Source organism: Cyclopterus lumpus, chromosome 8 (genome assembly GCF_009769545.1).
Source record: "Cyclopterus lumpus isolate fCycLum1 chromosome 8, fCycLum1.pri, whole genome shotgun sequence".
In the NCBI taxonomy this organism is placed as follows: Eukaryota; Metazoa; Chordata; class Actinopteri; order Perciformes; family Cyclopteridae; genus Cyclopterus; species Cyclopterus lumpus.
The window spans coordinates 13,563,037-13,586,269 of record NC_046973.1 but is presented as its reverse complement, the minus strand read 5'-3'; the positions used below and the strand labels follow the sequence as shown (position 1 = coordinate 13,586,269).

At 44.9% G+C, this 23,233-nt stretch overlaps 3 protein-coding genes across 7 annotated transcripts; all 3 read left to right on the top strand.

The window, feature by feature from the left end:
* Positions 1–522: 522 nt before the first annotated feature.
* Positions 523–11,238, top strand: LOC117734629 (phosphoinositide 3-kinase regulatory subunit 5-like). 4 transcript variants are annotated; one of them, XM_034538830.1, is made up of 18 exons: positions 530–692; positions 3,528–3,642; positions 4,852–4,952; positions 5,045–5,113; positions 5,216–5,354; positions 5,672–5,741; positions 6,143–6,320; positions 6,405–6,576; positions 6,689–6,760; positions 6,863–7,677; positions 8,600–8,725; positions 9,269–9,394; positions 9,494–9,587; positions 9,726–9,802; positions 9,894–9,987; positions 10,077–10,159; positions 10,246–10,349; positions 10,808–11,238. In XM_034538830.1, the coding sequence occupies exons 2-18, from the start codon at positions 3,531–3,533 to the stop codon at positions 10,953–10,955; spliced, it is 2,580 nt and encodes an 859-aa protein (XP_034394721.1). In that variant the 5' UTR covers positions 530–692; positions 3,528–3,530; the 3' UTR covers positions 10,956–11,238. The 4 variants fall into 4 exon arrangements, with proteins under 4 accessions (XP_034394723.1, XP_034394721.1, XP_034394722.1 ...); XM_034538831.1 differs by lacking the exon at positions 530–692 and adding an exon at positions 3,115–3,300 and having other exon boundaries at positions 10,808–10,955; XM_034538832.1 differs by lacking the exons at positions 10,077–10,159; positions 10,808–11,238 and having other exon boundaries at positions 523–692; positions 9,894–10,021; positions 10,246–10,351.
* Positions 11,239–11,357: 119 nt separating this feature from the next.
* Positions 11,358–19,016, top strand: pik3r6b (phosphoinositide-3-kinase, regulatory subunit 6b). 2 transcript variants are annotated; one of them, XM_034538835.1, is made up of 18 exons: positions 11,358–11,614; positions 11,719–11,811; positions 12,121–12,290; positions 12,427–12,562; positions 12,791–12,860; positions 12,959–13,142; positions 14,697–14,844; positions 14,938–15,030; positions 15,123–15,453; positions 15,572–15,668; positions 15,758–15,877; positions 16,033–16,140; positions 16,645–16,741; positions 16,909–16,982; positions 17,097–17,187; positions 17,267–17,319; positions 17,424–17,524; positions 17,617–19,016. In XM_034538835.1, the coding sequence occupies exons 1-18, from the start codon at positions 11,599–11,601 to the stop codon at positions 17,780–17,782; spliced, it is 2,148 nt and encodes a 715-aa protein (XP_034394726.1). In that variant the 5' UTR covers positions 11,358–11,598; the 3' UTR covers positions 17,783–19,016. The 2 variants fall into 2 exon arrangements, with proteins under 2 accessions (XP_034394726.1, XP_034394725.1); XM_034538834.1 differs by having other exon boundaries at positions 16,030–16,140.
* A 367-nt stretch (positions 19,017–19,383) lies between these two features.
* On the top strand, positions 19,384–22,829 carry mfsd6l (major facilitator superfamily domain containing 6-like). Its single transcript, XM_034539386.1, has 2 exons — positions 19,384–19,546; positions 20,195–22,829. The coding sequence occupies exon 2, from the start codon at positions 20,242–20,244 to the stop codon at positions 22,054–22,056; it is 1,815 nt and encodes a 604-aa protein (XP_034395277.1). The 5' UTR covers positions 19,384–19,546; positions 20,195–20,241; the 3' UTR covers positions 22,057–22,829.
* Positions 22,830–23,233: the final 404 nt, after the last annotated feature.

Below are 23,233 nucleotides of genomic sequence, written 5' to 3'. Positions count from 1 at the left end.
CCTTAAATGGCCCTCAAAAGTCATGAAGTCGTTCTTATTTTCCAAACGACTTGGGCTCAAATTTCGTAACTGGTTTCAACCGTTAAAGTAAACTCTCATTTAACCAGTTGAACTCAAAACAACTGCGTTGGCTGTAAATAGTTGGAAACGCTGCGAGCCGCAGACGAACACACATCTAAGTGGCAGTGGAAGGTGAGAACAGCTGCTCTGAGCACGTTGTCCTGTGGAAACACACAAGATTGGCTTTGCATTGGCACATTCACCTATTTGCCAGTTGTTGCCATCGGCGGTGATGAACGCCAGGAGACACGCCGAAACAGCAGCTCACTATAAACATCTGGGACATTTTGGATGAGTACCAGTGAGGTGACATCTATTTGATATACGTTTTTGCTTTAATTTCTCAAAACAGAGTGACACATTCAAACATAACCTGACAGACATCAAATCCATGACCAGGTGTGTTGCTCTCGTGTTAAACGAGGTCTGTAATGTAAAAAGACTCCTCCTGCCACATTATCAGATTATCCAGTTCCTGTTTTGCAGCACACGCTCTCTGACTCTGCAGTCGGAGGGTCTATTTTTGAGAAGCACCCAAGACAGGAGGATGTGGTCTCTGTATTGTTTCCCCCCGAGTGTGTCTCAGCTGAGGTTGATCTGGGACGGTCTAAGACGCTGATAACGGCAGTTAGGTAAGACGCACAGCTCTTTCTTCTGCATTTTCAGTCTCTTTTTATGTAACATGTTTACAGAAGGATACATTGCTCTGTAGTTTCACATGTCCCATCCATGCCTGTCTCAGGTTGGCCATATTTTGACTTTCACATGCTCTCTATCTAGATAGGAACAAGCCTCTGTTGCACAACTTCCATCACACCTAACTGCAAAGTTCCTGTTCCGCTTTTAAATGCCGCCGAAGGCTGTTAACAGTGCATGCAGAATTACACAGAGTATAGATTATTGAGTCTCGGTAGAATATTTCTTTCTTTATTGAAAAATAAGGTGATAAGTATATCGAAGTTTTCTCGGTGCATGGGGCATCTGTACATCTTATTCCCTTCTCATTCTCCCTCCACTTGTGCAATTGAACGCTCACATTTAAATGATCTTAAAGGAGACCAACGAAAGATCTGTGTTTTTTTCATTGTGGCATTTCATTGTTTGCATGGCAGGGCTGGACAATAAAGCCTGACAACACACAATGGTGTAACACCTGCTTCCTCAGAACACAATTGATTCAATAGACTTGCTTGCAGCTGGTTATATCAGGTCCTCATGCTTTAATATGCAGAATGTTAATATAGTAATTTCATGCTTTGCAGTTCACGAGGTTGAAATTATTTTATTGTTCGACTGAAACTAAAATCTTGGCAGACTATCATCACTTAGATAGATAGATAGATAAGTACTTTATTGATCCCCTAAGGTAAATTCAGGATAGACTCATTTAGCCTGTTGTTAGATAACCCCAGTCAGTGCTTTTTGTATACTACTCCACTACAAGGTGAAGTTGAGTTACTTCTGCAGTTTCAAATTCAACAAATATAGTGAAAAATATCCACATATGAGCTTCTGAGCCTGAACGTTTTCATGTTTTGACAACGCGCAAAAACCTGGAAATTAGCTAACTAGCTACACGTTTAAAATCGTGAGCTTAAAGTAATGAATAAACAGATAAAATAGTTAGCAAAGTACTGAAGATGAAAAGTTCAAATAGTCAGGTAAAACAATGGACAACATTAAATAGCTAAAATTGTTAGCTTAAAGTAATATATAAATTAGTCGAAACAGGAAGCTTGAAATAGTAGCTAAAACTATTGAAACAGGTCAAAAGTAATGGACAAGCAATTGAAATAGAGAGATAAGTCATAGATTCATGGTTAAAATAGTTAGCCTAAAGTTATAAATAAAACAGTTGAAGCAGTTAGCCTAAAGTAATAAATGAAACTATTGAAACAGTTAGCCTAATGTAATAAATAAAACCGTTGAAGCAGTTAGCCTAAAGTAATAAATAAAACTATTGAAACAGTTAGCCTAATGTAATAAATAAAACCGTTGAAGCAGTTAGCCTAAAGTAATAAATAAAACTATTGAAACTTTTAGCCTAATGTAATAAATACAACTTTTGAAACAGTTAGCCCAAAGTAATACATAAAACCGTTGAAGGAGTTAACCTAAAGTAATATATAAAACTACTGAAGGAGTTAGCCTAAAGTAATAAATAAAACTGTTGAAGCAGTTAGCCTAAATTAATGGATAAACAGTTGTAGTTCGCTAATAAACAATGGTTAAATGGTTGAAACATTTGTCCAAATGCAAACATGACTAAACTAACAAACCAATCACTGACAGTTAAATTGTATAAAGAATATTGTAACAATGCCTACTTTAATAATTTAGTTATTAGCGTTCAATAACCCAGTTTAAAATCCATTTAAAGGGGCACCGCTGCTCTACAATGCAGTGCACACACTCTTCACTGAACCTATTTCGACAAGTCAAGATGCAGTCTCTCCCTCTGTCCCGTCTCAACATTGCATCAGAGCTTCCCGGAAGCCTCTTCCTGTTGTGACGGGCACAGGTGACCCCCGCTCTCCAGTCCTGTGACCACACACATTACTGAATACTGGTCACAGTGACACATCTGCCACAGCTGGGCACAATTGCAGCTTCCGTATGCACATCGACATCCTGGAAGCCAAATATACTTATGAGGAAAGTATATATATGTTTTCACATAAACAAGGATGTCTCATGGTGGTCTCATTTCTTTTTCCTCTCTCTTTAAATCAATCACAATATGCATTGAAACAGGCCTTGACTCAATGAGATGTAATTGTAATGGTTTATTTGTTTGTGATCAGTGTGGTTTTTAGTTGTTTGTCATCAAATGCGTATGAACCCAAGCAACAGTTGTCAATTGATCCAAAGTAAGCAACATAACATAGTTGAATGATTATTTTCCCTTGACTGTCATTGACAGTCTTTACTGTGAAACGTTTACACACGTGTCTTTGTAAACAAGACTAATTAGGATGAAATGGGAAGTTGTCCTTTTACAGGATTCATTTCCATCCCACCTTGAGTTATATGGAATGTTGTTTCAGCAGCTAATTTTAAGAATGAAGTGGAAATAGAGAAGTCGAAGAAGTTGTGGCTGCTGTTTGTTCAACAGCTCGTCTCCGGTCTGCTCACAGTCTGTGAATCACTGGTTTCAGTGGGAAGTGGCACGCTGTATTTTCTGTTCTGACGTCTTTTCTGTGGACATTTGTGTTTGCAACTCTGCTCGTTGTTGCTCGGGTTAGTGTTCTTTTATTGTCTCTAGGAAGGAACAATAATGATTATTTAGTCTCGGCAACGGCAATAAGAGGAAGTTTGGTCTGCTGGAGAGACATAATATATTGGTTTATTTATTGGTTTATATGGTTTAACACAATATTAGGGTTTAATACTTGTTTTTATTTGGGGACTTCCTGTTGGTTTATCGCCTGTGTTTCTGTGTTCTGGATGTTGTGATGCCTGTGCAGAAGATGATGCCGAAGGTGGAGCAGAGCTCGTGCACGGAGGATCGCATACAGCATATCCTTGAGCGCTGCCTCAGTGGCCTGGGTCTCAACACTCCTGACAAACAACTCTGGAACGGTAAGACCCGATCCCATACCCGCCTTTAGGGGCAACGCAAAACCAGATCAGTGCTGAAAATTGTAACTTAACTTGGGTCCTCAATTAACATCAGAAATATACATCTGGCAAAAAGTACAGATGATATGCTAAATCCGATTGTTGAAAACAGTTTGTACGTGTATAGTGTAAAAACTAAATGTAACTAATTGCCTTTAAACTTCCCCAGTTGATTACGTGCATTAAGACAAGACATTTTTTGTATGACTAGTCTTCAGAAAATGGAGGTTCAAACATCCAAATTATGCATTATCTTGTTAGATATGTGCTAATTTGCATAATCATCAGAACACTTAGAACATAAATGTACACATTGAATAAAGACAGGATCAAAGTTCTTGTTTCATTTTGCTGACATGTTAGAAGCAAAACTTCAGACAAAGGGGAATGTTGTATATCTCTTTTTATCACTCCATACACCAGAAAATACTGTTGACAGCCACAATAATACAAAACAAATGTTGCCATGTTTTTAGGTTTATAATGTTCTATAACAAAGCCTCATTGTGAAAACCTTCAGAATATAGAGAGGAATGAAACTGGAAAGTTTGGTTTATGTCTGTAGTACTGAAGTGAAGAGATTACTGGCTCAAAAACTCATAAGAATGTATGGTATACAGGTGAATAGTGTAAACTTACTACTTACATTAATATTTTTTTTGTATTATTTTAGTATTTCAGAAATTTCATGTAAAATATGCAAATATCTAATATTAACGTTTGGTGATTTTAGGAGAAATCTAAAGATGCAAACAGACAAAGTGTAGTAAAAATATTGGATGTTGGATGTTTTTTTTCCACTTCTCTGAAAGAAGACAGAAAATAGCCCAATATCTCAAAATCGGTCAGTGCATGAAAACAAATAGTTTTGCCATAAATTATCAGAACACTCAGAAACGAATTGTCCATCTTATAGAGAAAAATGGGAATTGAAAGTGGTGACACACAGAATGAGGAGCGACAGACAGTATGGAGGAGTATCATGTTGAAAGAAATAACTTCCTTCTGACCTTTTGTCCAGAAGGGAGATTGGCGTAATCATTTAGTTTTACCTCCCCGTCTCTCTGAGTATTAGGTTGTGAACGTGCGTATCTAAATAGCATGTCTACTGCCTGTTATCAGGATGAAACCCAAAAGGAGAAATAAACCTTTTTCTGTCTTCCTGATTAGCTGGACTGTGCATAAACCGCTGGTGTTTGGAGGAACTTGTGAAGAGAGATCCCCACAATTTCCTCATCCTTCTGCAGAAACTACTGAGGAAAACATCGCAGGTGGAGATCTGAAAAACAACATAATTAAAGTATGATGAGTAGCAACGGCCTTCATCTCGTGATTTCTGTTTTTTCCTCCCTATCTGTTCCAGGTGCTCGAGCAGTGTCGGTATGAACTGGTGGTGCCCCTCACTCTCCTCTTCTCTTCAGCCCTCCTTCAAGTGAGCCAGCGTCATTTGTTAATCAGGAGAGAAAGAAGCACAGACTCCTCCAATTTATTCCTGTTTCTTGTTTTGAGCCGGTTGCATCTGGTTTCTTCTCAGGCTCCTCATGTGGCGCTGCACTGTGGCGTGCTGCAGGAGGCCTACTTGTTGTTTCACGGCTTCCTGACCTGGCCGGAGCCTTGCAGCTCTGCCAGTAAACGCCTGCTGAAAATCATCCACAAGGAGCTCAGAGCACCAGGTAGCACTGACACTCTAAAGCACTGGCAATAAAGAACGGTCCGAGCGTCACCTCGCCGTTTTCTTTCCAGTATCGAAAGTATCTTTTGAACCAGTGATTTACCACCAAAGGATACTTCTACATTAAAGGGTTTGTGTATGTATATAGTCAATCCCATTTATAACATGACTGGCGGTTGATGAGGTGGTACTTCTGACAGGGCTGTGTTGGTACATTCAGGCATTCTTCATGTACCAGTGTGACCATAAGGGGGCAGTGTTTACCCACTGAGAAATACTAAACTCACACTGAAGACTACTATTGTACTTTTGGTTTAGGTATTTCGTTTCAAAGACTGGTTCGGACAGAGCAGGGTATTTCCCCTGAGATTCACTGCTCCAAAACCATGTAAGTTCTACAATCTTAAAGGCACAGTTTACCCCCAAATCAAAAATACATAATTAATCCTATTTATCAATCTCGATTGCTTTGGTGTGAGTTGCCTAGTTTTGGAGCTATCGGCCGTGGAGATGTCTGCCTCCTCTCCAGTATAATGGGACTATTTAGTACACCAACGTTTATTTACAGAAATCATGACCTGTTTACCCAACATAATCCACACACCTAGTTGTGAGCAACTCTCACTAAAACAATCTAGTTTCAACCTAGAAAAATATGTATTTGGGATTTTTGGGTTTAACTGTAACATTTAAACTTCCTCATCGCACTTCAGACTCTTTTATAGCTCACATCACTGCTCTCCTTATTTTTGTGTGTGTGTGTGTGTGTGTGTGTGTGTGTCTTATTAGAATGGTGCTGTTGGTGAACCCAGATGAGGACGTCCCTCCAGAGGTCCAATCCGTCTCGGAGCAGCTGAGCAGCACCCATCACTCCAGCAGAGACGTCGCCATCCTCCTCATCCTGCACTGCTTTCAGGCCTCACTGGGCGCCAACCACGACCTGCGGGCGCTCCGCGCTGCCCTCCAGGTGACCGACCTTGGGATGCCACACTTCCTCTTCAGTCTGTCTTTCTAGTTTCTCGCCGAAACAAACTGCCTCATGTTCCTCCAGACAAAGCAGCCTGAGGAGCTGCAGCAGCTCGTGGAGGCAGTGACTGACCTCATGGAGACGGCTGCCTCGATGGTAGATCTCAGGACAGCTCGACGAGCTCTGCTAAGCAGCATGGAGAGGCTCAGAGATGGCCTCACTGTTCCTGCTCCTAGTGATGGCCGCACAGATGCTGGTAAGACAGACAGTGTGAGCATGAGGTGGATAAATGTGTGAAGTGTTGCTGTGAATCTACGGCTTCTCAAGATTGTTAGAGCTTCCTTAACGTAAATATGACCTCCTCTCAGTAGGGGCTGTTGAGACTTTCATGCTGCCCTTCCCCAAATGTCACACGTGCTCCTGGGAAAACGACAACTTAGGTAATTAGTCCAGTTGGAATAACTCTCCTGCATTATTATTCAGCAGGAGTCTTGAACCGTACAAATCCTCTTTGATCTCAAATATCTTTTCCATTCATGCAGATTTTCTGAATGACATTCTCTCCAGCGAGTCCGACCTGGACTCACCTGCAGACTGTTTCCCTAAATCCGGAATGGATGACGACGATAACAATGACACCAGCGTGGATGAGGAAGACGAGGTGGACCATGAGTTTCAGAGCCACCGCGTCTCCTCCACTTCCTCGTCCTCGAGGGACTCTGGCTACTCCCTCTCCTCCAGCTGGTCTGTGGTCTCCACGGCGTCTGGCTCATCAGGCGTGGAAAGTGACCTCAGCGAGGACACAACGCACAAGGACACAGGAGAGGGAGGACCAGATGGCCAACCGAAGCTGAGGAAGAAACCCAAAAAGAAGTCCAGATCCATCTTGGGAGTTGAGCGCTTCTCCATGCTCTTCAAGGCTCCCCTCAGCCCGAGCAGTTGCCGCCGGGTCCAGAGCATGGGCCACCAAAGAACTGGGCCGCAGCTCAAACTCTCCAGGTCCCTGTCCAGACAAGTCCATCCTCTGCATGCGCCCACCGCTAGACAGGATCCTCTCTCCCCCCGAAAGCACATGTGCGTCCACAGGAGGCCGATCCTGAGCTGCGACGAAAGCGACGCAGCAGAGTGGCCCACGCTGGTCAAAGTGGTGGTGTTCGGAGGGGACAAAGAAGCTGGCAGGCTGGCCAGGGCGTACAGCGACCTGCAGCAGAAGGAGAGTAAATGTCCCCGACTCACCAAGACATGCACACTGCAGTTTTACTTTGTTCCCACCAGAAGGAGGACTACGGGAAGCACAGGAGGACAAACATCAACTGAAGGGCCGACAGGAAGTTCAACCAGAGCTCCTTCCTCTGTGGTGAGAACATCTGTCTCTATCAGATGTACCTGCGTGTGTGTGTGTGTGTGTGTGTCTGTCTGTGTAGATGTATGTATATATATATACATACATGTGTATATATACAGTACAATACAGCCTTTGCAGCAACTATTAGGTTTGCAAGAAATTGAAAGAATAATGAATATAGTAATTATTGAAGGATAAGCATCATATTTGCTGTAATAAGTCAGTAATAATAAAGGTTACCAGGTCACAATTAATGTTAGTTAGTCTTTTGTAATACATTTCAGTAAGTAAATAATATAAGTTGTTACAGCAATCCATCACGTTTAATTGCACAAGTTAATAAATTCCAAGTGGCTCTGCAGCAGTTTCCCAGCAGGTCAGAGATCAAATGGTCCATTGGAGGAGTTCATCTGATGAACCAAAGAGCTAAAAAGACTTAATGTTTTTTTTGTTGGAGGAGCATTAACACTAGCCAGAGAGATTTGTCACACCTTGGAAAGAGAACTAACAATATGAGTGTAGTAGCCATTAGTTATGTCTGTGTATGTTATGTTTGAATGTGGCGCCTATCTCAGGTGTGTATTAGTGTGGCAGGTAGTTAATATATGGGGCACAGGTGCAACTGACAGATGTAATGATGCATGGGTGACGGGGAGATAACACCAGAGGGAGACCAGGAAACTAATAGATGTTGTTTTGTCAGTTGTGAACTGTAATTAACCGGGAACCTCACCCTAAGATACGAACGGCCTGGAATCCCTTTGTAAGGAACAGGATCTTCTCACGCTCCCAGCCGAGTGGCTAGTCACAGAAATCAGTCACTATAATGGATAATAATAATAACTCCTCAGGAAGTCACATCGTTTTCACAGACCTGCCGACAGGTTATTCCTTGACTGTGTAATAAACACTTTGTATTACTTCATCCTCACAGGAGTCTAACGGCAGTGTGCTGGAGGACAGGACCACTGACATCGCCCAGGTGTTGGGCATGATGGACCCCTGGTACGAGCGGAACGTCCTCAGTCTGCTCAGCCTGTCCTCTGACGTCCTCTGTCAGGTACCTTTTCATCGTGGCACCTTTGTCTGATTCCATGAGTCACATAATGAGCAAAGAGAGTAGACAATGTAACAATATATATTTGGCACACTGTGAGGTTTATTGTAATGAGATTCAGTCGAATAATGTCCATACAGTCCCTTAAAGTGGAACGTCAGTGAGCCATTCACAAAGGACCAGAGACTGTTTATTGCCAGGTACGTTACACACACAAGGAATTTGGCTGGGTGATTTTGCTCGGTAAAGCACAGTAAAACACAGGGCGATGATATGAAATCATTTAAAAACAGGAAACAGTAAAGTTTACAATAAAATATGCCGAACAAACAAACCAATTAGGCTACGTTAAAATCGTCTCCAATGCCAAGATACAACTATATTTTAATACAATAGGAAAGTCCTTGACATTATTCAGATTTTTTTTCTAAAATCTAACCGCACACAAAGGTGATACTTCACCATTTCAATATTAAAGGCTGGTTCTGTACCGCTCACACCAACTGCATGCTCACCGCTCCCTCACGCGTGTTCTCTGTGAGCCAGACTGCCTGTAAGGACGCCGATGAGTCGGTGAGCAGCGTGGAGACTCTCCCCCTGCTGGCTGACCTGGTGCTCTATTACTGTCGACATGCGGACCAGCCTGTTCTGGTGCAGCTCTACCAGGTTGAGGTGAGAGGAGCACGCACATACGCACACACGCACACACGCACACACGCACACACGTGCACTCACACCTGATTCTTATTTTTGTTTCCTTCCTCCGGACAGTTGACCCTGGCTGGAGGAGAGAGGAGAAGGGAAGTGTTTATTCACTCTCTGGAGCTCGGGCACACTGCTGGAACCAGAGCTGTTAAGGCCATGGGTGAGTCACACTCTGACAGACACACCCAGACAGCCACAACAGCATACAGGCACGCACACACACACACACACACACACACACACACACACACACACACACACTCACACACACTCATGTGTAGTCTGTGTCTTTTTGTAGGTTCTGCCAGCAAAAGGTTTGGCATTGAGGAAGAACGGGAGGCCGTCCCTCTAGCGCTCAGTGTTGCCTACAACAAGGTACGCGTCCTTGCTTTGACTCCCGTAGAACAACAAACAATAACACAGTGTGAGCTATTTTTACACCTGCCTCGTCTCCACCCGCGTACAGGTGGCTGTTAGCGGGAGGAGTCAGTGGATCCAGACGGAGGTGGTCTGCACATCAATAAATCTTTCCAAAGCCTGCTGCAAACCGGAGCAGCTAGGTGTGTGACAGTGACAGTCTGGTCCTTTAATCATGTGCGAGCAAGGTTTTTTATTTTTTGTCTAAGCACATGGAATCTTGTCTGTCCAGATACACAAGTAGAAAGTCTACAGCTGACAATGACAGAAGTCCTAAAGAGGCAGAGCTCCAAGTCTAAAAAGGGATACAACCAGGTGAAGGGTTGGAATTAAACATGACACTCTGCCTTTGAAACGCAATCTCCTGACACTTCCTCTCCTTCCCTCCCTCCCCCTGGCAGCACATCTCCATATCAGAGGTGAAGGTGGACGGTGAAGAGGATGGGACAACGTTTGCCGTGTGTCTGGATCAGGATGAGAAGAAGTTCATCCAACGTGTCACCAGGTACAAGAGCACCATCACGTTATTAGACCTTTACCTGAGTAAAAGAACCAATACAACAATGTGAAGAACCCCCATTACAATTCAACTGTCCTCAATGCCTTCCTAAATAAATGTAAGTAAAAACATACACTATTTGCTTAGAGGAGTTAAATGTACAGTGTAGAGCAAGGGTGGGCAAACTACGGCCCACAGGCCGGATCCGGCCCGTTGGGCGTTCTGATCCGGCCCGCCGAGTATTATGAATTATAAATTATAGTAAAGACCGCTGTAATGCTTTGTACCCTCCTGCAGCAGAACACGGCAGGTTAAAGAGCGCCGTCACGCTTTCTGCTGCAGGAGAGCGCACACACAAACAGCCCAAAAGAGCTGAGCAATAAATGAGCATTAAGAAACATCAATGCTGGTCTGTTGCCGTCATCGTGCCCCCCCAGTATCCTTTATCTCTTCTGTGTCTGCAGGTGTGAGGTGTCCCTGTGCTGTAAACTAGGAAGCAGTTCAGACTGGAGGTCCTACAAGCCCTCACCTGGCCAAGTCCAGCCCCTGCACCCGTCCTATTGCTCCCTGCTCTGCCTCCCCATCACCTCTTTCTCTGCCTCATGCCCCTGACCACACTGAGGGAATCCAGGCTTGTTTGAACCAAAGCGACGCGAGGGGACGCGGACAGCTTCCTTCCAAATGTTTTCTCTTATCCCCTGGAGCAGGGCTTACGTCACTTATCTGCTGTCAATAGCATCAAACTAATTACTTGATTACTACTCTGTACGTTTTTTTTAGTGTCGTAAAATAAGCTATTTATTTTGAAGTGATTTTCTGTTGTTGTGTTTTTGTTTTAAATTTTTCTGAAACAATTTATATCACACAACTGATAATAAAATCACAATTCAGTCTTGTCTGTTTACTCTTTGTTTTCACGGTGAAGACACTTCCTCCAATGAGTCACTCGCACTACAAACACGAGCATGCCATGAATGAGTTCACTCAAAGATAGAAACAAATAAAGGCTACACCGGTAAACAATGGATTACTTCAGACGGTGCGACTCAATGTGTTGAGAGTTTAATCCGTTTTTTGAGCTGCGGACACAATTCAAACATTGTTGACTTTTCAGGGAGACAAATGCCATCGTGTCTTTGGCGGGACAGACTGAAACCTGTTGAAAGTCAATAGATTCTCTTTCAGTTTTGAGTGTTTCCTCTTGTTGGGAGCACACGGTGCTGAAATCACGACTCTCCTTCGATCCTGAATAAAGATGGTTGATCCTACCAGTAAGTGTTGTCTTTTATCAAAATTACTGTGGGCCAATGTTGTTTAGCTTGGAGTCGTAGAATGTGGTTATTAGAACAATAACATGCATGATCTTTATTTTTAGCTCGGGTGGCTTTCTCCACTGTTGAGTCAAGCCTGAACAACATGGTCCAGGCTCTTCTGAAAGAGATGAGCGACCAAAGTGTTTGGGAAAAAGGTAGCTATTTAAAACATCATTATTTAGATGAACTTTGAATGTTTTTACAGTAAATATACAGGTACCCAGCTAATTAGCTTAGCTTAACATAAAGACCGGAAACAAGTTCCTCTCTGTGTTTATGCTAAGCTAAGCTAACCATCTGCTTGTTGTAGCTTTATATGAAACTGACAAGGAGCGTATGGAGCGAAAATGATAGTTAAAAACATTAACAATGGACTACATTTCCCAAGTAGCTAAAGCAGTACCAGCATATACACACTACATATCCCCGAATATGAAGCCAGCCGCTGTCTGTCTGCTCTGCAGGACTGATTCGATGGAGTCTCCAGAAGAAGCTGGAAGCCAATCCATCCTGCAGCGTTTCATTGATCCGAGTGCTCGTCAAAGAGCTGGACAAGCTGCTACAGATTGATAAAGCGCGATCCTACACGCATACCATTCCAGTGCTACACACACTCTACTATGTGGTTATGCAGGTAAGGCACACCTGGGGGATTCAATCGACAACGGCGTATTGTTTATAGACAACAGCACTTATTATAGTTGTACATGCCCAGATTCCAACAAAAAGATGATGAAGTTATTTTGCTACGTCTGTACTTACCTTTCCAGTCAGGTGTCATGATTCCTACCAGCGTTTACCAGACGGTGTATGAGTGCATGATGAAACTGCTGATACTACCGTCTCCTTACTCCGGCGTGGCCCTGAGCACTCTGAGGAGCATCAAGATGGAGATGACCACGCCAGGTATGGCACATCAATGCACACATTTACAGACAGCTGTTAAAATATATTGTACAATAAATGTTAACCTTTTTGTTTCTACAGTTGGGTGGCTGCTTGTTTAAATTAAAATCCTTAGGAAGATAATTAACACATTGTAACACAATAACGTGTCTAAATAAGGACCACACATATTGTGTTATATTTACAATACAATACAAACTCTTGACAGACCGATCCTTCCTTCAACAGGCTCCTTGTATCACAGGAGAGTCACCGCAGAGCAAAACCTGAAGAATGAGCATCTCACCTTGCAGGAAAAGTGAGTATGTCGTTCAGATGACAATCAACTTGTATCAAAATGGTGCAGGGTTGAACACCGGCCAAACTTCTTTTTTTTTTATCACAACTGTCCTCCAGGGTGTTTGTGCTTGCCGACCCAGCTGTGTTTTCTGCTCCAATGGAAGCAGCAGTGAGGACCCACTTGGAGGCTTCCAGCTTTCTAACCGACGTGTCAACCAGGCAGAAGAATGTGGTGCTGCATGTGCTGCAGACGGGTCTCGGGACGACCTGCCAGAGCTCCAAGCTGACTCAGGCCCTGGAGGTCAGTCGATTGATCAACTCACTTTCCAGGCGGTAATATCTCAACAACTATTGGACAAACTGCCATTAAAATGGTGTCCATGCATTCGTGGTAAACCCTGAACCCTACTAACTTCCGAGATCCCCTTTAATTTATATTATATCGAACAACACCACCACCACCACGGCGTCGACATCTCAGTGATCAATTTGCACAAACGTGTATCTGCATTGATTTGCAGACATTCATGGTTCCCAGGGGATGAATCCTACTGGCTATACTGATCCCCTGACATACTCGGCCTCAGCCACACTTTGTGCTTAGTGTCAAGTAGCAGAACACTAGTGCAATGCCAGAAAGCATGCCAACACGCTGAACTAAGATAGTGACCATGGTAAGCATTATACCGTACACCCCAGCTCGTTCTCTTCGCTCGGCTTCTGCCAATCGGCTCGTAGCTCCGTCGCTGCGAGCTAAACACTCAACAAAGTCACGACTGTTTGCTGTGCTGGCTCCTCATTGGTGGAATGAGCTCCCCATTGACATCAGGACAGCAGAAAGTCTACATCTTCCGTCGCAAACTAAAAACACATCTTTTTCGACTATACCTTGAATAGGGAAGGTAGCGCCGTAGTAGCACTTTAGTAGCACTTAAATGGATCTTACTCATAGCACTTTGTAGTTTAACTTTATTGAAGAAATTGTATTTTCTCGATTCTTGTTGTTCTGAGTTTGCACTCACGGTTGAATGCACCGTGAGTGCTTTGGATAAAAGCGTCAGCTAAATGACATGTAATGTAATATACCTGCTGAACATTAGCATGTTAGCATTGTCACTGAGAGCACTTTGCCATGCTAGTGTTAGCATATCACAGCTCACAGCTAGCGTGGCTGTAGACTCTTGCTGACAAATGCCCCTGCTTCCTGCATCCTGCCCCTGGCCTGGGCCTAGCCTTCTTCCTCAATGCCACTGCCTCCATCATGATGCCTCCTGCCTCAAGGGCCTGGCCTCATGCCTCATTGGCCCAGCCTCCATCGCGATGCCTCCTGCCTCAAGGGCCTGGCCTCATGCCTCCGTGGCCCGGCCTCCTGCCATGGCCCTGATGATGCCCCTCCTCTCTTCCTCCTTCTGTTTACATGGATTGTGGACATCTGGATTGTGGTCCATGCCTACTACTCATTATTATTTATTTCTGTCATATTCATTGAATGTGTTGTAACGCTGTTCATTCTGTACACATGATATCTATTGCTTCTGTCCATCCGGGGAGAGGGATCCTCCTCTGTTGCTCTCCTGAAGGTTCAAGGTTTCCCTGTGAAAGGGTTTTTTCTGGGGGTTTTTGAGTCTTTTCCTGATCCAATGTGAGGTCCTGGGACAGGGATGTCATATGTTTACAGATTGTAAAGACCTCTGAGGCAAATTTGTGATTTTGTGCTATCCAAAATAAACTGAATTGAATTGAATTGCATGGGGACAGTTTCTCACTGAACTAAACATGAATTATATATTTGTCTGTATCAGTATTTCTCTTCTTTCTTTTTTTATTTACCAGATGTGTCTTTTGTGTATTTCAGGCTTTGGGGGAACATATGGTGGAGACGTATTTCCAGGAAGTGGCTCTAGCCGTGGAGAAGAGTCTGAAGCATGGTGCAGGTGGTTGTGCAAACTATCTGACCAGACTACAACACATATACAGAGACATCTTTACTGCCTCTCAAGAAGGTGTGTATCCTGCACCCTGTTGTTGGAGCACAGATTGCCGTTAGCAGACATTGTGACAGGGTCGGCGTGTTAACCTTCATCCTGTTTCCTCAGAACGAACCAAGCTCCATCAGGGTCCTGTGTTCAGCACTGCAATGCCCTACCCAGAGATCAACTTCCTCTTGTGGAGGGACGAAGAGGAACTATGTGAGCCAAACAGAAGAAAAAAAAATTTCTATCAATAAAAGATTCCCGTTGCTGCAGCACAAATGTGCACTAAAAATATTGTTTCCAAAAAGGGAGTCTGCTGGCAAACCTCGCCAAGTGCTGCGGCTCTAACTCAACGACTGTTGATGAAGAAGATTCAGTTCAGTCCGAGGACAGTGGGATAGAGAGAGATCTACAAGAGAGCGACACGTCCACAAATCCTACGGCGACCTTCACGCGGAGAAGCGCCTTTAAGACCATCAAGACGGCACATGAACGGGGTCTAATGAGTGAGAAGAGGGACGCGTTTCCCGGAGGATCGCCTCTTTCCAAAGAAGACAGGAGGCGTCACACCGCTCGGGTGGTGGTACTGGGGGACGACCGTGTGCTGGGAAGACTGAGCAGGGCTTACCACTCGATTCGGTGAGCTGCTGGTTCGTTATGAACCCCTTCCTCCAAATAGTGTGACAGCAAAGTGGTGTATGTTCCTCAAACCTTTTCTGCATTTTGCATTGTGTGTTTCCACCTATTTCCCCGACAGAGAGAGAGAGTCAAAGCACCTTATTTTGACCAGGAAACTGAACCTGCGGTTGTACTACATCCCGGTTACAGATGTGGCGCCCTCGCAGAGTTCCCCTGTGAGTCACCACTGAGTCATTCAATATGATACTAACTGGTGTCAATGTAGAAGACTATGTGACCCTGCACCACCTGTCGTTCCTCATAGGATAGCCCATGTGAGAATGAAGGCCGATTGGGCCTCGCCTCCTTCCTGGGAAATGTGGATCTGTGGTACAACAGCAACATCAACAGTCTGGGAGCAGCCATCTCCAAACTGGCTAGAAAGGTAACCATAGAGTCTATACAGCAATGCTAACAACTCTTTTTTTCTGCATGCTAACATGAGCACTAAACCCGAAGAGGAAGGCCAAGGGTTAAAACAGCAGAGTTTGAGTTCATCTGACGCCTTCTTCCTTCTGTGACGCCTCTCTGCCGCAGCAGTCTGTCCACAGAGAGCCGGCGGAGCCAGACGTCTTCCTCCTGGACACCCTGTGTTACTACCTCCGCTGTGGGACGCAGACGGTTAACCTGCCGCTCTATTCGGTGAAGGTACGGTGCAGCTGTCTTGTCCATCAGGACTCTGCAGGTTCTCTCAAGTCCACAAACGCTCTTCCCCTCTTTTAGCTCCCTCCTTTCATTTCCCCACCAAACCCCTGCTCACATCAACCTGGTAGCCAGCGTCAAGGACAGAATAAGTTAGCAAATAACTGCTACAGAGACAGATGTATTCCTTTGGTGGAGACTAACGACTGAGCTAAAAGGAGAGGAAATGTTGAACTTGTATTCATCAGGTGAATAGAAACACTACTCCTAACACGAATGCTAATGTTGCGATGCGACACAAGACGATACACATCTTTAAAAGGTGTAAATGGATTTCTTTTCAGCTGCCCTCTGGTGGCCAAGCCAAATAATAAATAATAATAATTGATGCAGCTCCAAGAAAATAATAATTGTAATACCTTTTTCCAATATGGGTTGTGTAGTGTAGATTCTGGTAGATATTGTCAATAATTAATGGAGTTGGACATGCACTTCCTGGTTTGTGTTTAGATGACCCGCTCCAGCTGTGATGTGGTGGAGGAGGTGTTTGTGTCCCACCTGGAGGCCGACATCCCAGAGTTCAGGCACCTGAAAGAGAAGTTCTCAAGTATATTTCTGAATCTCTTTATGTGCGTGTGTGTGCATCTGTGCGTGTGCGTGTGTGTGTGTGTGTGTGTGTGTGTGTGTGTGTGTGTGTGTGTGTGTGTGTGTATAGATACCGCCATGCCTGTGCAAACATTATAGTTGCTTAAAGTGAGGCGTTATCTTCGACAGAGGAGCCCAGTGTATGCCGAAAGAAGCCATTGGTGGAAGTCTTCCACTCACTCATCTCAGTCAATTACACAGAGGTACATTTATTATTATTATTATTATTATTATTATTATTATTATTATTATTATTACCAGCCACTCTGAATACTTCCTGTTCAGTATTTGCAACAACAGCAGGATATCCCCAACAGATCTCCTTAAGCAAACGAGAAGTGGTAAAGAGAGAAGCACCCATGGCGTTTGGCGTGGCGATTACATCAGAGCCGGCAGCTTCAACATCAGGTTCACCTTTTGCATTTATCTTCAGCTGATTCATGTCATCGCTAGCAATGCGAAGACTAATCCTTGTCTCTTTGTGTAGGCGAGGATCACCTCACTGTCCAGTTTCACAGTGTGAACCCAGGAAACAACACAGTAAGAAGTCAAATTAGTTTTTAAAACATTTTATCAGTCACATTTATTGTAGTATCGTAAGTGAACCTTTGATGCTCTCTAAACCTTTTGTGTTTTGATCATAGACGATCCAAATCCAGAACATCAGCATCAGGGCCCTGCAGCATCGAACACTCTCCGTGTGTCTGGACAAGGACTCCCGCAGTACATACACCGACGTTCAAAGGTCCTTTACGACACCACAGCACTTCTCTTTTGCATCATCTGCACACCTTATGCAAACTGAAAGTGATATGATGTAATGTCATTCCTCTACAGGGTAGAGATATCCCCGTGCTTGCACCCGGGATGCGGCATCGGGTCCCGGTCCACGCGAGAGCTGCTGTTTAGCAAGTATCTAGACAAAGCCATGCACCTGCCGATCAGCACCTTCACTGGTGAGCCGTGCGCTTCATGGTGTACAGATAATGCATACTGTACATAATGTTCTATTAACGTCAAAGTGTGTTACGAAATGTAAGTTTGTCCAATGTTTGTATAATTCTTATGAATGCTCTTGTATTCTATTTAATTAAATTCCTTTTTATCATGGTAACTAGCTATAATACTAAAACAAAACACACCTTTAAAGGTGCTCAATACAAAATTGTAGAGCCCATCTGTTGCCTCCACACGCCTCTCAACATGGCAACGGCTGAGCCGGCGGCTAGAAGCTAACAGTGCAAACGGGGAACCGGAGGACGGGTGCTTCTCTTTATACTCCTCTACTTTTATTTTACAGATTTAGTTCCTTTTCAGATGAAAATTTGACATTTAAAACACACGATGTGGTTTATAAAACACAATGAACTAAACTACTTATGCAGTTGTACAACATTTTAAGTGAGCTCTATAAACGAGTTATCGTCACTGGCTGCTCGTTGCTGAGAGGATATGAAGTAATTTTGTAACAGATGTGGGCAAACTTCCGTCTTTCAATAGCAACTTAAGATCACAACTGAGAAATGTTTCTTGAAACTTGTCTTTTTCACGCTATGTTCACTTTTTCACGCTATGTTCACGCTATGTTTGCTCCCATCAAATATATATATATACACACATATATCTATATCTATATAGATATATGTGTATATCTATATATATATTTCAATATTTTTTTCTCAGATGATCACACCATGTGTGGAATATTAATAATTTAATTAATTACAAAATTATTGACAAGATTTATGGTAGTAAAAAAAAAAGACTCTAAATCTGTTAATTATATATCCATGCATGTGCTCAACTGCTCTAAAAGCAGAACAGTATAATTGATCACAAGTTGTCTTTTATTAGTAATTTTAGTAAATACTAAATCTGTATAATTACAATATTTTCAATTCCAACACTTTGCTGTTGACAGATCTGTATACGTTTACTCAAATAAAGTATCTTTACACTTCACCCACCACTGATCAACTCATTGGAAGTCATGTGTTGCTTTGTCACAGCCTGTGTGTTGTGTAGTCGTGTAGTCTCGTCTTTATTATTGCCTGTAGCAATTCAAATGTTCTTGTGACGCTGTTCAGGGAATTAATTTGCATATCATTCATTTAAATTACACATTTGCGGTCACACGTTCTCTGTTTGAAAGGGGAGGAAACACACGTCAGGTGACATGGGTTCATGATGTGTGCTGAATTTGGAAACGTGGTGAATAAATGATCCCTCTCCATGAATGTGTGTCTCCTGTGTGAAATAATTGGTGGCTTTTATTTGCACAAGAAAAGTTGTTGACATGAACGGTGCTCTTTTCTCTCGCACCTGGAAGAAGCAGCACGCTCCATGTCTTTGCTATTGACTTATACTAAATAAATTATATCTATTTTTTAATCATGCTAACATGAGCAAAAAAAGGCAAATCTATTTTATAATGTGTTTTTAGATTGTGTTCCAGTGCGATGCGCTCTCTCTCGCTCTCTCTCTCTCTCCTCTCTCTCTCTCTCTCTCTCTCCTCTCTCTCTCTCTCTCTCTCTCGCTCTGTGGCGCACAGTGGCATCCGCGCCGGCAGGGGGCGCTGTGGTCACGTGCCTGGCCCTCCAGGTGAAAGCGTCCACACGGTTGAGTGCCTCACGGTCCAGACGGTAACAGGTGTCCCGCTGCTCGGAGCGCACGAGACCAAAGTCGTGGACGGAATGCAGGAGCTCGAGGTGGAAGATGACCGGTAGACACGTTTAAAGGAAGCCGACGAGGGGGCAGAGGTCAAAAGGTGAAGTATGTTTAACGGTTCATTTAATTTTCTTATCTCTCAAACTTGTGACGTGGAGTCCACATCCTCGTGCCAAGCAGGGAACTGTTGCATTCAGGGTCAGGTGTTTATATCCGCGTTGTTCCTCGTTTTATCTGCACGTTTCTGCAAAGAAGTACACGATGGCTCTTTATAACAAACATATTTTACATTAATGCATTTATTTATGTATTTTATTACCATCATAACTGTATTGTCTCTGTACTGTACATATATTTTATTTATACATAAATGGCCAATAAGTTATTTCCAACACAAATCCCCCTGAAATAAAAATGTATTCATTAATCTATGCAATCAATTATTTGTTTTATAAAAAACTCCAGTGAAATGGTGCCAAACATTCTGAAATATGAAGTGGGCCGCTCCTTCATACTGTCTTGTGAATTAAATGTGTTCTGGTTTTGACAGGTGTCACGTAAAGGGCTGTTGGAAGTTGCAAATTAAAAAAATGTTGAATCATAGACTGATCGATTTTAAATAAAAAATAATTGATAGGTTTATTGATAATAATGGCAGCCCTAGAAAGAACATTGGTTATTGTTCGAAAATAAATAACCAGTATGGTTGACTCTAATGTGCCATGTTGTCCTGTGTTCCGTCTCCCAGTCTAAGGCGCTCCACGTGAAACCGGGAGAGGCCGTGAGCTTCCAACCATGCAGAGGAACAAGCAGATCAACATCAGCCGGGCCCTTGCTCTGGCCGGCGCCTTCAACTTCCTGTTCTCCTGCGCCAGGGCCTGCCTGATCCCCTTCCTCACCCTGTACTTTAGACAGCTGGGCTTGACCCCCGCAATGACGGGCGTTCTCATGGGCACCAAGCACCTCATATCGCTGGCATGGAGCCCCGTGGCGTGCCTGCTCTCCAAACACTACAACAAGAGGCGTGCGGTCATAAACATCTCTCTTGTGTGCTCGGCGGCGGCGGCTCTGGTCCTGCTGCTCGTCCCGCTGGTGGATGTGCGCCCGCAGGCCGGCAGCTGTAACCGATCCGTTCTGAGTGGCGGTCCGACCCAAATTCTGGGCGGCGACCTGCCTAGCAGCGTTGCACCCTCCGCATCCTCAGCTAGAACTCAAACTAAAACCAACACAGCTCCTGCCTCCCAGTCTGGGGTTACTTCAACTGCAAAGACCCTTTCTTTTACTGAAAGCACACTTAATCGTCATAATCAATCCCATCTTCAGCTGCCCCCATTCAATGCAACAGTGGTGGTCGAAAACAGCGCCGGAGAATGGACGGTCGGCGGCTACGTCATGCACCACCCCACCCCCTCTTCGGCAGCTCCAGTGAGGAGTAAGAGGTCAGAAGAGCAGCTTGGAGAAGAGAAGGCGGAGGAAGAGGAGAGGCGTTTTGAATTTCTGGGCAGCCTAAAGTTGATGGACCCTCAACACCAGCTCTTCTTCCTGATACTCATCATCGTATCGGTGTGGGAGTTTGTGTCGGCCCCTCTGGAGTGGACCGCGGACGACGGCCTGTACGAGTATCTGGACTCTGCTGACGCCTCGGACCGCTACGGCAGCACCGGGGTGTGGGGTTTGCTCGGGGCGGCGTGTGGTGTCGGGGGAGCGGGCCTGCTGGTCAGCCGGCTGAGCTGCCTCATCGCTGGCCGGATCCCGAGGAGCGCGGTGCACTTCTTCTGCTACGCCGCTCTGGCAGCTGCGTCCCTCCCCATGGCCGCACACCTCTCCCTCCACCTGAACAAGAAGCGGGACCGGGCCAGCGGGCTCCTCAAGGCCGTGCGGCTAGTGCGCGGCTCCCCCCGCGCCTTGCTCTGCGCGGTCACCGCCCTGCTGGTCGGGGTGGCGGGCTCCACCGTGGACAACTTCCTCCTGTGGCAGATGCAGGACCACGGGAGCGGCGAGCTGCACATGGGGCTGTCTCTGGCCGTCGCTCTGCTCTCGCAGGCCGCCTTCCCTCTGCTGGCCTACCGGGTGTCCAAGCTCCTCAGCCCGGGACGGGTGCTCGTCATCGCGGCTGCGAGTCTCGGCCTGCAGTGCTTCTACTACTCCTTCCTCTGGGGGCCGTGGGCCGCGGTGCCCGCTCAGGTGCTGAGCTGCTTCAGCGGCGGGGCCCTCTGGTGGGCCGTGGGGCACCAGTGCGAGGACGTGGCCACGCCGGGGGCCGAGAGGAGCGTGAGGAGGGTCTACGACGCGCTCTGCCTGCAGCTGGGAAGTGGGCTGGGGAGCTTCGCCGGAGGCTTCATGGCCCAGAGGTTCGGGCTCGCCTGGCTGTTCAGAGGAGTGGCGGTGGCTGTGATGGCGTGGTGCGCCTGCCTGCCTCTGCTCCAGTGGAAGGCCCCCCGCCAGCGCAGGATCAACTACTCTCGGCTTTTGGCAGCGGACGCGAGCGAAGCCAGTGACTCCGAGTCTGAACAGGAGAGAGACTGGCTGGAGAAAGCGATGGAGGACGACAGAAACAGCAACAACAACAACAACAACAACTACTACTACGGACGGAGGGTAAACCATTAGCCCCGGCAGTATGACCATACAAAAGGACACTTCAGAGAGTGCAGTAGCCTACCAGAGAATACATTTACATAGAATAATTTCAATCAGTGTGTAAATAATATAGTCATCATATATTTAATAAGGTTCATTAGAATGAAACGTCGTGGCATCGCTTTCCATCTACAGCGTCTGCGCTTGAGGATTTCCTCTGAGCCACCTGAGCCCTCTCAAATTAACATTACCCGAAGCAATATTGTCTTTCTAGAGCCAACAAGGAAGCAGGATGAAGGGCGGGCAGAACTAGGACTCGACAGTTCAGGCAACACGTCAACAGAAACACTGAAGCCTCTCCCGCTGAGCGTAAACACCAGGCGTGTGCTCAAGGTGAGGCTGGCCTCCTGTTTCACCACACCCAGTCTGTTTATCTACAGCTGAAGCCTCCCCCATCTGTGTTTGTGCCTTATTTATGGACTCTGTGAACTGATGAAACGATGAAACATGGCGTTAGTGTGTTTTTAACTGCAGGAGGTTCAGCAGCTGTGAGCGGACGTGTTTGCTTCATTCGTCTAATCTGCATTTCAAAGTGCATTTATTTATTTCTGAACCTTTTGTCTCAAAGACATGCTGAACGTGAATTAAACGTGCCATTTTCTTTCCTGCCAGAGTTTCTGTACGTCTTTTGTTGTATTTGAGATTCTTTAACCTGTTCCAGACCTGAGAGTGAACTATATTTGTGCTCAAATAATATGACCCTTTGAGGAGCATCTGTAATAAATATATACACATTCATCCTCTTCATGTTGATACCATCCGACTCATTGCTCAGCTGTCTCTGGAACGTTATTGACAGATTATTAATGTTCCTCTTCCGTCGTGCACACCGAACGAGTGGTGAGTGAACGTGTGGGACACGCCTCCCTAGGGCTCCTGCATGCAGACAGATGGACTCTTCTAGAACATCTGGCGGGGCCCTCAAGGACCCACTGCAGGCAATGAAATCAAGTGATCCCCAGTATGCCGTTAAGCAGCTAAACTCGATCGGGCGAGACGGTGAGAGGCAGCTCGGTTCTCCCGTGGACGGTGACGTTTGTGGTGAGAGCAGCAGACCGTTGTGATGGCAGATGTCCGTTTAATTAAATCCTTTTAGGTTACCTGGTTTGATTCCAGACAAACAAACAAATTCACTTAGTGCAGCGGT

What these genes read in the sequence shown, in the direction of transcription:
- pik3r6b (XM_034538834.1), top strand. An exon ending in TGAACCCAGGAAACAACACA is followed by an intron (nt 17,320 to 17,423) that starts GTAAGAAGTCAA and finishes TTTTGATCATAG; the next exon opens with ACGATCCAAATCCAGAACAT. An exon ending in ACATACACCGACGTTCAAAG is followed by an intron (nt 17,525 to 17,616) that starts GTCCTTTACGAC and finishes ATTCCTCTACAG; the next exon opens with GGTAGAGATATCCCCGTGCT.
- mfsd6l (XM_034539386.1), top strand. Translation starts at nt 20,242, where the DNA reads ATGCAGAGGAACAAGCAGATCAACATCAGCCGGGCCCTTGCTCTGGCC.
- LOC117734629 (XM_034538830.1), top strand. Translation starts at nt 3,531, where the DNA reads ATGATGCCGAAGGTGGAGCAGAGCTCGTGCACGGAGGATCGCATACAG. An exon ending in TACTGAGGAAAACATCGCAG is followed by an intron (nt 4,953 to 5,044) that starts GTGGAGATCTGA and finishes TATCTGTTCCAG; the next exon opens with GTGCTCGAGCAGTGTCGGTA. An exon ending in CTGGGAAAACGACAACTTAG is followed by an intron (nt 6,761 to 6,862) that starts GTAATTAGTCCA and finishes CCATTCATGCAG; the next exon opens with ATTTTCTGAATGACATTCTC.